Raw genomic sequence first — 14,735 nt, forward strand, 5'->3', positions numbered from 1 at the left:
GATTTCTGAAAAGTGCCCCCCCCCCCCCCAACCTGCCTTTCTTCTTCTTTCAATAAAATGACTGGGAGCAGGGAGGTCAGAACCCTGATCATGTGACAGTGCTCATGCCTGGGGATTGGCTGCTAGACCTGAGTGCTGTTACATGGGAGGAGGTCACAGGCTACTTCATATTCGCTAGTGTCAAGTGGCAATTGTGGGCGGCTGCAGAAGAGAAGGAAGTGGCGAGGAAGCACTGGAAAGGTAAAAGGGTTGGTTGGGCCTTCCCAGAGGCACTGCAACGTTGACATGAATGCTGTATACCTTGTTCCTCTTTCCCGCTGCCTCTGAGACTTGCTCCTTATTACAGCAATATTGCTATAGTGTATTCACTCATACACATCAAAGGGGTGAAGGAAAATCTCCCCAACTTGGTACAGATTTCTAGCACCCTAGCAGTCTTTTCCATATACGTTTAGCTCTACAAGACCCAACCATTTAGAGGAGTCAGGTGATCTCCTGCTGAGAAATAGGAACAGACAGTGTTCAGGAGACAGGTGGACTCCCCCAGAAGTCAAAGTGGAGTTAGATGGTGTGTGTGCTGAAGGCACACGAAGACAGCCAGGGAGGCTGGGAGAACTGGTGAGGCAAGCATTGCATGGATGTTATGCTGAATAACCCCTGCGAGGGTATCCAACGTGGATGTGTGGACTTATGTTTAAAAGTGGGCTACCAAGCCTTTAAAAAGAAGATATTGTGAGTGGACTACACCGTTAAAGCACGCACCATATGTGCTAATATCCCCAAACATCACTATACACTGAGTGGCCAGATTATTATGACCACCCCATCAGTACTTCGTTGGGCCACAAGATGACTCCAACGAGATGACTTCATTGGGCCGCCTCGTGACTCCACGAGATGTTGAAAGGTAATGTGAGGAATCTGACACTGCACTGTTCCCCTTCTGTTGTCTTGTACCAGTCTTGCCACTCTCCATTCTGCCCTAACATTGACTAGTCGCTGACGGCCACAATTCGCACGTTCAGACCCAGATTTTCGGCTTACAGTCCAGTGTTTAAACACTTTAACAACAGCTGCTCTTGAACATTTAACAAATTCTGCTGTTTTGTTGATACTTGCTCTATGGCTACGCGCCAATAATCATCCCACGTTCAAAGGCTGTTAAATCGCGATCTTATCTTGGCAATTTATGTATTTTATGGGTGTAGTTATAGCATGTATAGGACGCCAGGAATGGGTCCTGGATGGACGGTATATCCCTCCCTTGTTTAGGTGATGGTCCCGTTAAGGTCACCTTGTATTCAGGGTTCTCTCCAAGCACGGTGAGGGGTCCTGGGCCGGACTTGTAAGGTAAACTGCTGGGCAGTCTTCCCAGAGTTGTTAATTATACAAGGGTCCTGGAATCCGGAGGCTCAGAGAGATTTTTGGGTGGGACAGAGCCCCCATCCCTGACTACAGCCAGTTCTGGTAATGAAAGGGTTAACCCACCAGCCAGAGGATGTGTTAAAAAGGAACAGGAAGCCAGTCAGTCTGTGTCTGAGAGGAGTGTTTAGAACTGGACACATGGCTGTGTGTGTTAAGCTGTGTGTGGAATACCGTTTTCCGAGACACTGCTGGGGCACCTGTTTCCATACTGGAACTCTCTGTGAGCAGGCCGGGACTCTAACCCTGAGGGGGGACTTGGTATACAGGCACTGAGCCGAATTCTTGTGTTTGCTGACAATAAGCCCTGTTGATTTTGTCATTCTGCTGAATATAAGCCATTTTTATTTGTTTGAGGAAAATAATAAAGTTTTATTCGCTGATATGGCTGGCTACAGGTCATATCCGTCCTGAATATTACAAGCAATAAAAAAATTATTATTTTTAAACTTTTTTGTAAAAATTGGTTATCTTAAAAGTGGGACCGATAAAGTCGCAATCGATATAATTGTCAAATATATACAAGATTCATGGGGGATGTGGTGCATAGACTTTAAGGGTTGGTCATCAGTATAACTTTTAATTAAATTACCTAGGGTGGTTTGCATGAAAATCCAGCCTGCCCAGGAATGCCCACTCTTTCAGACTGCAATGCACTCATCAAGGCATTATAATATTTGCATAAATCCTTCCCAAGACCAAGTTCAATGCATGCATCAGGCCTTAGGTTCCCTTGGGGGGAAGTATTGATGTAGGGTGCTCCGATGTTTTCAGGAGGCTATGAATAGCACCCTGCTGACCCTTCTACCAGCCTTGATCTGCCTGTAATATATAGTGATGCACAGAGAGCCAATGTTGACATCACTGGGTCTAAAAGGTTTATTTATAATTTCATTAGCATGTTCATATGCAGGGAGGGAAGTACCAGGGAAGCATCATATAAACAGATTAAACATCAGCTTTTAGTAGAATAGTAAACCATGGTAACACTTAACAAGACCAACAAAAGCATACATACAATTTTAACGGACAGTTTTAGAAAATACAGACACTGAGCTTTTTATAGTTAGGCCAGATGTTTCAGATGGCTGAGTTTATTGTGTCTATCAAAATACCAAAAAAACAAATGGTACCAGCCACAGTTTAAAAAAAACAGCATAACCTTTTAAACTCCTTAGAGCCCTGTGGACAGTGGTTGCAAATTACCGCTGAAAGACAATGCATGAATAGACACTAAACTTAGAAGAAACCTATTGCTCTGCAAACATCATACTCATCCATCAGTATTTAAATAAAAACAAAATGATGTACCGTAAAACTGTCTGTTATGCCCAAAGGAAGAGGAGTTGTTTAGGTATAGTTAGCCAGGTTACCAGAGGAACAACATGGTCCTAACTGTAGCACCAGAGCATATAGATGCAGGAAAACTTCCCAAAGTGAGGACAAGGAATAACGGACACCTATGGTTTGGAATTCTGTCAGAGCCACACTTAAATCAGCAACAGATGATATCTGCACCATGCTCAGGTAACAGTACTGAATGTCAGCCTGCTGATATGCACAGTACACCTAATCATGACACAGAAAGAACAGAAGAAGAAGGTGCAGGGCAAGACACCCCTGGCCAGAGGGAGGTGCGAAACCACCAGCAGCATGTGACACAATAAATAGCAACACTGAGGGTAAGCATTACGCTAACGAATAACATAAATCAACATTTTCTATAGAATTACCACTCTGCGGTGTCATGTACAAAGATATATGGTTCCAGGCATAATTCTCAAATGTTGGCAGCTGTGCATGAAGAAGACATCATTGACAAGATTGACAAGAATTCTCTCATATAGCTTATATTGGATACCTTAAGCACAATTCCAGATTAAATCTCATTGCCGGAGAGCCGAGGTAACATTTAATGCATTTTAATGCTGTGAGTTTCTTTTGGCCTTGTCATATAGCTCTCTTTCTGCTGCCAAATGTATAGAGTTTCCCTGGGAATTGGAGCAAAAATATACTACTAATGACCAGCGATAAAGTCAGCTGAACTCGTCTCGGAAGCTGTCTGGAATCCCACTCTACAATATGGCGATAGCAGCTGCTTTGAAGCCAAGAAACCACAACTATGCTGCAAGGGAACAACAATTCCGCCCTTAAAAATATGCTTAGGTCCATATTTTCCTCTGCTGATTGTTTACCACTGGAGCTTAACCTTATACGCCCTTTACAAAGGACATAATTTATGTTTTGTTTGTTGATTTATGATTTATATAATACATAAGAACCATTGAGCAGAATACATCTATTTATCTATCCATATACAGTATCTATATATCTATTCTACCTATCTAGTATGTACACCAATACACACTCTCATCAGTATCAGATGGATTTTTAAGGTTAACAGTGTTAGAGCTTGAGGTTATGGTTTCAAGGATACATTTAGAGTCAGTTAAGATTTTGTAGTAAGATAATATATGTTACAATCTGATTGTACAATTGCTATACAATCTCCTCCTTTAGAGGTACAAAATGTATGTACTTTGAAGGCCTACCTATATAACCCATTCAATCTGTACCCAGCCAGGAAGGACCTTCTGCTATATAGTTAGTTTAAGGTTAGGGTTTATGTTTTAAATGTTAGCTTATGTTTTAGGATTAAAGCAATTTTATGCTGTCAAAAAAACTACTATTATATATAAAGTGAAAGCACCTAGAGATGCATAGACATAGGTTTAGCAGCCCCCAAGTCACTACCCTTATGCTTGAACGCTGGGTCGATTAGATGGTCAAAGTATGTCCGCTCCCCACTGCCTTCCATGGATTCTTATTGGCCCATCACTATGATGGACTGCTGCTTTATGGCAATTCGTAGTGGACAGGAGGCCTAAAGCAGGCTTTAACATAAAAATGTTAGATAATATATATATACATATATATCTATACATACACACACACTATATACACGTACAGTATACACCCATGTGACACAGATGTGTAATTTATACCCATGTTAACATGTACCTGTACTTTGTCCATGCAGGGATAAGGCTCAGACTCAATGTATTGCCAACCCCTGCAGCTATTTATACTTACCTTTCCTTGGTTTGTCAACCACACTGTTTGCCAACACGAGCAAAGAGAAAACATTCTTTGTAAGTTTGGAGTTCCAACTTGGGACTTGTACAGGTCTAAGGACTGTCTCACTGCCTCCTTGTAACAGCATTGTATGCCTGGACTGCTACTTTCCATGCACCACTGCTATTAATTATCCAGCATACCAGTCAGATGACACTAAATTAGTGCTGGGTTGAAAAAGTAAAAAAAAGAGCACATTTTCCTTACACATGAAGGCTTCAGTGGATTTAGAAGAAAGAAAAATTGTATACGCAGTGTTCATCTTCAACTTCCATTGAAAGCTTCCTGTGTGTATAGGAAACTACAATATGACAGCACCATCTGACTGACTACAGTAGCTGGTTGTTGAACGCAGCAAACACACTGTACTAAAACAAAGGTGCACATAAAGGCATCATTGGGGGAAAAGGCTGGAAATCTGTCCAGTAACCAATTACTCCGCTCTTCAGACAAACAATAAGGCTGGGCACACACCTTACAACCATCGCAAGACTTTTGTCTTGCGATGGTTGTAAGGTACTTAAAAAAACGTACGATCTGCCTATGTTGCATAGGCAGATCGTACTTGCGATGATTGCAAGCCACGCCCCCTGAGGGGCGGGCTTCCGATGACCGCAATGCCGAACGGGCAGTGTGCGCTTGCGCACACCGGCCCGTGCGGCTGTTATCGTACGGACATGCCACAAACCCGCCGAACATCGTACGATGCTCGGCGGGTTTTCGAACATGTCCGTAAGTTTAAAGTCGTGCGACCTTACAGTAGTAGAGGTCGCACGGCTTCCACACACCTTACGATCATCGTACGATCGCGGGATTTCCCGCGATTATCGTACGATAATCGCAAGGTGTGTGGGGACCCTAAGACAGTCACTGGGTGTTCTGCTCTTCCGATTCACACACACATTCATGAATATTGCTTTTGCCCACAAAATGTCTGCCAAAATGTCAAAGTGACTGCAACAGGTTCACTTTAAGCTGTTAGCATGATATATTCACTCATTTTCAGTTACTCAAGAGACATTATACATAACAAATCAGTTACTAATGTATATTTCTATCCCCTGAAGACAGGAACAAAAAGGACACTACTGTTCTCAAGATTGACTTTTGCAATGCCTTTAGTCAAATAGAAAATAATCCCATTAACTTTGTGTTCTCCTATAGTGTCAGGTTTCATCTAGGAACACCTGTCAGGGAAAAGACACTTTGATCCTTTCACAACACGCAAGAAAAACTGTACAGGACATCTTTTCTGAACTAAGGGGAACTGGAAGAAGTGCCTGGTGTAAAGGAAAATCAGAATGCTGGAGGCTGTGCTGTGTGCTAGTAGCGCCATTTCTGAAATACTGTCATGGCTTGTCAGATAGCTGATGTCAATTAGGGGTGGGAGACATTTAACCCCTGCTGTTTACTGGAGGCCAGCTCCTATATGGCCTATAAGGCTTCTACCACATTTTGCCTGGCCTCTAAAGGCTCAAATTTTAGGCCAGGCAATGTGGGTCATGGAAAGCAATGTGGGTCATGTACCTACAGTCTGATCTTACAATCTCTTTTGCAACTACCAATAAATATGTGATGCGTTGGCGTTTCTCAATGGATATAAATTGTTTAGAGTATTTAGACAAACATTTGGTGTGCAATTAATCAAAGGGTGGAAAGGTTAGCTGTAACTAGATGCACGGATACCGATAGCCGCCCACTCCCAGCAAAACCCGCACAAACAAAACCCCCTGGCTGGGAGAATGGGGGTTTGGTGTGGTCCTGGAGCAGTCCACTGCTTAGTGGTTTCCCAAACACCCCAAGGATTATTTTACACCACTCCTGGTTAGTTGTTTTTATCTCTCTATACCACAAGTGAGACATTGGGACATAGAGACAACTGCTGTGTCACGGCTGCCAGTCCTTTTGTCATGTTCATGATAATATTCCATCTGTTTATTTCCTGATGAAGCAAAGTCTTTCTGGGAAATGCATTGAAAGCTAATATTAACCAGTTACTAATGGACCTTATGGAATTAATCTGATGTTTGTATATGACCCTATTACACATGTTGTTATTTCCATGTGATAGTAAAGTTAATGGCTGGTGTATATTTGTTTTTAGGGATGCACCGATACCGATAATGATTGGCCGGAAAGCCGGTTCCATTCCCCCTCGTCACTTGTGATGAGGGAGCATGGAGCCGACTTCCCGACCAATCAGGAAGCCAGGCAGCGTGTATCACATAGTGACGAGAAGCCTGGGGACGGCTTCCTTGCTAATCGGGAAGCCGGGTAGCGAGTCTTTACACGCTGCCCAGCTTCCTGGCTAATCAGGAAGCCAGGTGGCGAGTCATTACACGCCGCCTGGCTTCCTGAATGGGACTTCTGGTACTCGTTATTCGGTATCGACAAGTACAGAAAAAAAAATATCGGTACTCGTACTCGGTAACGAAATACCGGTATCGGTGCATCCCTATTTGTTTTGTAATGCACACTATATTGATTATATATGCTCTGACCCTAATTTTCACTTGAATAAAATAAATGTTTATATACATAAAAATTGTGTCAATGTGTTTATCTCATACAGTTGTATTTCCTTATACTATATACATATATTAGTCTCATTACGCTTGCAGTAGAACATTGCCATGTGATTTAAAACACTATTGTGTACCACCCTGCCAAAACAATTACTGTACATATAATAACAGATTAGAGCTGCAACTGACCTGTCCAAGCATATCCGGTGCAAGGGGAATGATGGGCCAAATGGCAGAGTATGCAGCAAAGAACACCAGCCACATTAGCATGCTCCCCCAGACGGCCAGGTGACTAAACTACAAAAGAAAACCACAGTTTATTATTAACACTTTTGTGTTTCCAGTTTTTTTGTTACATGCAACAAAGACCACTTAGAACAGCTATTTGGTCTACTAGAATGCTACCCAGAGGTGAAAAGATAACAGGGGAAACATGAGACAAAAATATAACACAATGGACCTTATGAACTATTGTTGGTGCTCTAAATATTTGGTGCATGGAAAGCTGCTTTTATGGGTGCAGCGAATTATAGTTCAGTTTGAAGGGTTTAAAAAGAATGATGCGACTTGTAAAGAAAAATCCCAAACATGACTTTTTGCACAAAAAGTTTCACAATCTGCATCAAATATGATAATTGTTCAAAAACTGGGTTTGTCAATATTTAGCGCAACAAAGGTGTGCAGTAGTGGACAAAGAGGATGATGCAGTATCACAGTTGTGCATTCTGCTATGTGTGAAATACACTATATGCACTGCAACATAATAGTTCTTTTGACATTCATGGTCCATATAGTGTCACATGGGACAATTCTTATTCCTCAACAACCACCAGAATCTTGTTTGCCCTGCATTTAGCTTGATGTGAAGATCCATTGTTGCATCTAGAACTCTGGATGTCATTTATATTACATTTTTCATGTATCTCAGCTTCTGGAAATGGTGAACAAAGATGCATTTTCAGATATAAAACCTAATTCCGAATATTATTGTTTAGGAGTTGATAGATATTGGTACTGAAGATATAACAGTTGTGGATGTAATAAGACAAAAAGTGGTTGCAAAAAGAGTGAAGGAGAGCAAAAGCACTGAGATACAAAAAGGGATGAAAAGGGTGTAAACAACGTCTATGAAAGGAATTTATCAAAACTGGAGCAGACAAAATCCGGAGCAGCTGTGCATGGCAACCAATCAACCTCTCTCTTTCATTTATAAATCTTAAATGAACAAGCTGAAGAGAGAAGTTGATTGGTTACCATGCACAGCTGCTCCAGATTTGATAAATTCCCTCTACGTGTTTTACCATGCATGTTTTAAGGCATGTTAATGCATGTGCAATGCTGGGCTTGCCCTTGTTCTTTTATAAATGCTAGTTCACATATATGTGGTGCAAACTCTGCCAGACAAAAAGTGTGTGTCCATTTTTCTGTCATGTGTCAACGCGCATTAAAAGGACCTCTGATATTGATTTTTCACAGATATACCATGACCTGGATAAATGAGAACCTTCACAGACACTTTGATAGAAATGGCAGCACAGGTCAACAAACCTGTCCACAGCAAAATATAAACAGTTTTATTCTATTTATAACCATTTTGCAGAGCTATTTGCCCAACAAATCTTTTTTAACATTCATTATGTGAGAATAGATGCAAAAATAAATGTACTAAGATATATTTGCTTTTCAGGTTGAATGTATTTGATGTAATACTGAGTTTTGGCCACTAGATGGAGCGTAAGAACATAAGAAATAAGTATTTATTTCCTATGCTCCTCAGCTTCATCTAGTGGCCAAAATGCAGTATTCCATTACCTACGTTCAACGTGAAAAGAAAATATATCTATGAACATTCAGAAAGATTCGTAGGGCAAATTACTCTATGCATTGGTTACACGTAGACCCCATAGATGTGAAGCTACATTGCCACTAAAATCCACAAGGGCTTATTTAGAAAAAATAACATTATTCCTTGTGATAACCAAAATACAAAATGGTCTGAACTTACTAATAAAACAGATCTATATATCAGGTTTGAAAAGGGGGCAGTTCAGGAAGTAAAAAGAACAGGGGAACTTGGCTTGAAAAGTATGATTCCAAACAAGTGTAATTTGTGAGTCTTGCATTTTGAACTTTCACATGACATGTCTACCTGTAAAATGACTTACTTTTGTCCATGCTGTAGTTTCCAGGCCAGCTTTTAAACAGACTGTCACCACAACGTACTGCAGACAGAACATATAAAACAGCATGAACTTTCAGCACACTCATTAAGAGAAGTTTAACAGGTTTTAGTTCCTTTTGTTTAATGTCTTGTACAACTTTTACAAAAATGTCATTGCGCTTTACAGGTTTTTCTTATATTAAGTTCACTAAAGACTATTAGAAAATGAAAAAAGGAGCAAAGGTAAATAGGGAAAGGGGCAAAGGTAAGTAGGGAGAGGAAGAGATAAGTAGGGAAAAGGTAAAAAGACAGGAAGGGAAGAGGTAAGAAGTGAATAGGTGAGAAGGTAAAGAGGAAGGAAGGAAGGAAGGACGGAAGGAAGGAAAGGAAAGATAAGTAGGTAAGAGGAGGGAAGGTGAGAAAAGAAGGGACGAGAAACCTAAAAAAGAAAGAGGAGGGAAGATAAGTAAGGAAAAGAGGGAAGGAAAGAAGGGAAGAGGAGGTAAGGTAAGTAGGGAAGAAGATGGAAAGGAGAAGGGAAGAGGTAGGTAATAAGTAAAGCAAGTAAACAAGCAAGAACAAAAGAAAATAAAAAGAAAGGAAGGAAAGTAAAAAGTAGAAGGTAGAAGCAAAAGGAGAATAAGATAAATAGGAAAGATGAGGGACAGGAGGATCAGGGAATCTAAAAATTGGAGAAGAGAAAAGGTAAGAAGTGAAGTAGAGGGAAAAGTAAAGTATAGAAGAGGAGGGAAAGGGAAAAGGGGAAGTCAAGTTTTGAAGGGGGTGGGAAAGGGGATGGGGAAGACAAGTAAGGAGGAAGTGGGAAAGAGAGAAAGGAAGGGGAAGGAAGGCAAGGCAGATATAGGAAGAATGGGGAGAAAATATCATGAGTGAAAGGCAAAAAAAAAGAATACAATAAAAGAATAGAAGAAGCAGGAAGGTAAGGGGGGAAGATCAAGAAAAAGGAGAAGGAAAGGAAAAATAGAAGAAGAGGAAAGGGAAGAGATGTAAAGATAAAAAAAGAAAGAAGAGTGAAAAGAAGGTGAGATGGGGAATTGAAAGAAAAACTCCAGGCAGACATTTTATTAAACCTTGCAGTAGGGCTACCCCCACACTGCCAGGGTTAACTGCTCATATTTGCCTAGGGTAAAAAAGGCTATACTCACCCAATACTCTGAGCCGACCAACTCTTACATTGGTCCCTGGAGCGTCTCTCTCCCTCCGCTTCAGCGATCTAGGAATTCTCGAGTCATCACGTCCAATACAGTGTATAGAACGTGAGGGCGCCGAGGGACATACTATCGCTGCAGCGGAGGAGGGGGAGGCTGGAGGTAACTCTGCCGGATCAGGTAATTATAACATTTTTTTTTTTACCCTAGGCAAAAATGAGCAGTTAACCCTTGCAGTGCGGGAGCAGCCCCACTGCAAGGTTTAGAAAAAAATTCTGCCTGGAGTTCTTCTTTAAGTAAGGAAAAGGAGCCACAAGGGATAATAGAAGAGGAGGAAAGGTAAAAAGGGACGAAAAACTACAGAGAAAAGGGAAGAAGTGAGAAGGTATGAATGGAAGAGGAAGAAAATGACAAAAGGAAGGAAAGATGAATGAGAAGGAGATCAAGACTGAGCTATAATATAAAGGCTGTGTGTGTGAAGCATCACTGATCTAACTGATTTTAATAGGGTAATGTCACTGTATTCTATTCGCCAACACAGCAAGTGACATCTTCCACAGATGTATTAGTATGCTTGGAAAATTAGAAATAACAATGTACTAGCTTTTGGAAAAGTTCAGGACTTTATGTAAGGGCCTGCAAAAATATATTAGGTTGCCCATCAAAACGGGAAATGATGAGCTGTTGGATTAATTGAAGCTTTTTGCGATTATCTGATACTTACAGTGTAAACAATGTTTCCAACGAATAAATAATCTGTAACTTGTCCATTGGTGAACACAGCATCTGGAGTGAAACAGAGAACATTGAAACAGATGCCACATCGGGATCAACCTTTCATTCTCGGAAAACCAAATAACATTTTCCAAATGTTGTTATGGGCAGCAGAGCCACATTAAGAACTTGTGTACCTGGCAAGCTGTTAAAGGAGAACTATGAGGCGAGTGAAAATCACTCAGCCTCAAAGTTCTAGCGACCTGTGACAATGAAACTGTCACAGGTTGGCTCAATAGATCGGGAGGTGAGCGAACACATACTGTCGCTCGCTCACTTCTCCATCCTGTCCCTGCAGAGAGCAGTGACTGTCACTCACGGCTCCCTGCAGGGATTCCCCATCCCCTGTCCGATCCTCCAGCGCTGACTGGCAGAACGGACGGGGCGGGTACAGCTGGCTCTGCATCTAGATAGGCAGAGCCAGCTGTCACTCACGCAGCTGGGTGGATCCAGACAGTAATGTCGGCATCCGTCCCGGCTGCGGCGTCTCAGTATACAGCGATCTGTAGCTCGCGGTATACTGAGCTTTGGGTGTCAGGAGGATGCTAGTTTGTGTCCTCCCGTTACCCTTAGGAGAACTATGGGGAAAAGCCCTGACCCCATAGTTCTTCTTTAAGGGTTGACTTTTTAATTCTAATGCAGCGCTACTCAAACACAATTCACTGCGTTTGGCTTGCTTTGCCTACAATGCAAAAAAAACTCTAAAAAGGACATTCTGGGACTTCCGGTTCCGGCGCCTGATGTAGTGGAAGCAGAGGAAAGAGCTCCCGCGCGGCCAGGGCCATAATCGATATTAAAACCTACTCTAACGAGCCTGCACAATCCCGGTTCTGTCGAAGCGCCACTATACACCCCGTGGCAAAGCCACCCCTACCCGCGGCAACCGCTCACAGCCCTCCAAGATGGCCGCTGCCTCTGAAAGACCAGACATCAGCGCTTCCTCGGACGATGACATGCCGGCGCTGTCTGAGCATGGCCGGATTGCGGCAGAGGTGGCGAAACTCCTTAAGCCTACTATACAAGACATTGTCCATAAGGCGGTATCAAAAAGGCATACAAGCCTTCCGACAGGAGCTACTAGGCCAGGCCCAGAGGATAACCGAAACGGAAAACCGCATTGTTCTCTTGGAAGAGGGAACGGAAGCATCCTCCTCCCAAATCAATGCTGATTTTGTTTTTCTTGTTGATCAACTTTAAAAAGTCAGACACTAAGCGATGTACTAGGTATTCGGGGAAATCTTGCAGGCCTCCCTGCTCACTTAGATTCCCTGTGTATCAGGGACAAACATTAAAGGATACCCTTAGGGATGCTTATGCAGTATGACATACTATCTTTAACAATCTGCCTCAATGTTTCTGTATTATTGCAACATGTCCCTGTTTTCCTGCTGTACTTATTTTTATGCTGAAAATAAAAAATGTTTAAAAAAAAAAAAAGGACATTCTGCAAATAGAGAAACATTAAGCAGGATATACACAGCCAAAGAACTGTTATCCAAACTGTACCAGTGTGATCAATTCGAATCTGCTAAACTGCATTTGATGAGCGCTTCAAACGCACGTCAAATACATATAAACAACACCCATGTACACAAACCATTACTCCAGTTTTTCACAAATTGACCCCAGAGTGTTCTCAGGTCACTTGCTCACTCGCAATCCTTGATAGACCCAATGATGCTAAAAATAATAATAAGAGTAATCATAATAATAGAAAACACTTCAATGCACTTCTTGGAATCAACAGGTTCCTGCTTCCAATTAGTAATGATGACTCATTCCACAAATGTGCAGAAGACCTATTAATTCCTTTTTTACTGTTTTATCCCACCAAACGTGCAATAAAAGATTCTGCCAATGCCTTCACCTTGGAGTCTAATATATGTTTTACAATTTTCAGATCACAATGTAATTTAGCAGTCTAGCAAACCATGCTTCAGCCATCAGCTTTAAAAACTAAAAAGATGAAAACTTCAAGTAAAACAAAATGGTTAAGGTGTTTTTTTCAACTTTAAGTAAACCAGTCATTATAGAACTATGGTCTTCAGAAGTTTCTTCCTTGGCTCTTCTGCTTTTTCTTTATCCCCACCACAGTGAGTCATTGATTTAGAACAAGAAACCATCGTAGTTGGCACTCATGACCCACATATTTGTTCCAGGTTAGTGACCTAGGTGACAAAGTAGTTCCTATCTTGCTGTCATTTAAATTAATTGGTAGATGTTAAACTGAACTCCAGGCAAATAACTAAATGCACAGTTGAAATATATTCACTTTTTTACTTTGAAAAATATTCCTAATTCTGTTCCACTGCATTTAAACAGTACAGCTTCTTGGTCACCAGCCTGTCCCACATGTTAATTGAACAGTGAAGGAACATCACCACATGGGATTTCTACTCTCCATTCCGTCAGAAAGCTTTCAGCTTTAAATTGACAGCAACATGCATTGCAGTAGAGCCTGACTAGCTCACACTTGTGGCCCTCCTGCTCCTAATCCTGCTGTGAAAGGGATTATGAGAAAGTAATATAATTACAAATGCAGCCACTTATACTGCCTTTATGTAAAATACATTTCATTATATTTTTAAGGGATATATATCTGGATATTTTAATTGGGCTGATTTAAAGTGCACCTCTGTAAAAACCATGAACTATTTGCACTTTACCAAGCAGTAAAGGCGCTTTAAAGCAAGTCACCCCTGACCTCTCTAGGTGCTTCTAAAGTGAAGTTATTCATTCTTAAAGTGACACTAAACTCAGGAGTTAAATCAGTGTCGACACTGTCCTTCCTTCTGGAGGGGTCCCTGTGTGTGTTGTAAAGTAGCCACCACTCCAAACTCGCTCCTGTGATGGAATATAATATCAAGACAAATTAATAAACTAAACATGAGATTGTAGACCATCACAGGAGTGAGCCTGGAGTGCTGGCTACTTTACAACACACATAGGGACCATGGGGAACAAAAGTAGCCCCCCTCCAGAAGGAAGGACAGTGTCAGCACCAATTCAGAGACGATTTGAGCATCCACAGCAGAGTGATGTTCAAAAACTTACATTTTTGTTAATAGCTAGAGTATTTGAATGCATTTTTAAAATGTAAGTTTAGTTTCACTTTAAAGATCATCAAAGATTATAACTAAGACTCCAAAGTTGTGTTTCAGTTAGCTTCTAACAGCTTAGAGAGACCTGCAATGTGTTTACATTTGAGGGCTGCCAGCCTGCCAAAATCTCCTCTCCATAAAAAATGTGAGATTTTAATAAGTGTGCTGTGAACTTTAATTTAAAAATTAAAATTTCTCCACACTGCCTGTAGATACAGAGATGACTGAGGGTTTGTTTTAAAGTGCTTTTGCTGCTTGTTCAGTATATGTAAATAATAGTATGCATGATCTAAGCAAAGCCTAACTTTAAGTCTATTTTTGGCAGAAATAAAAGAATAATTTTAAGTCATGGCACAATATACATTTTCAGGAGATGTTCTAGATAGATTTTTATGGGCGGGTGGGGGACACATGTATGCTACCACATAAAGGGAGCAGACAGGGTGTT

General features: G+C 41.3%; 1 protein-coding gene across 1 annotated transcript in view; it reads right to left on the reverse strand.

Moving 5' to 3' along the window:
• The window catches only part of ATP8A2 (ATPase phospholipid transporting 8A2), a gene marked incomplete at its 5' end in the record, with an annotated part of 434,715 nt that overhangs the window by 105,399 nt on the left and 314,581 nt on the right, over window positions 1–14,735 (reverse strand). Inside the window, 3 exons of the mRNA XM_018566377.1 lie at window positions 7,272–7,379; window positions 9,248–9,304; window positions 11,137–11,198. Of these exons, the coding sequence (XP_018421879.1) occupies window positions 7,272–7,379; window positions 9,248–9,304; window positions 11,137–11,198 (227 nt within the window). The remainder of the gene's footprint in view (window positions 1–7,271; window positions 7,380–9,247; window positions 9,305–11,136; window positions 11,199–14,735) is intronic.

The sequence above is a fragment of the Nanorana parkeri genome, unplaced genomic scaffold, assembly GCF_000935625.1.
Source record: "Nanorana parkeri isolate BGI_ZX_2015 unplaced genomic scaffold, ASM93562v1 scaffold945, whole genome shotgun sequence".
NCBI classification, from domain to species: Eukaryota; Metazoa; Chordata; class Amphibia; order Anura; family Dicroglossidae; genus Nanorana; species Nanorana parkeri.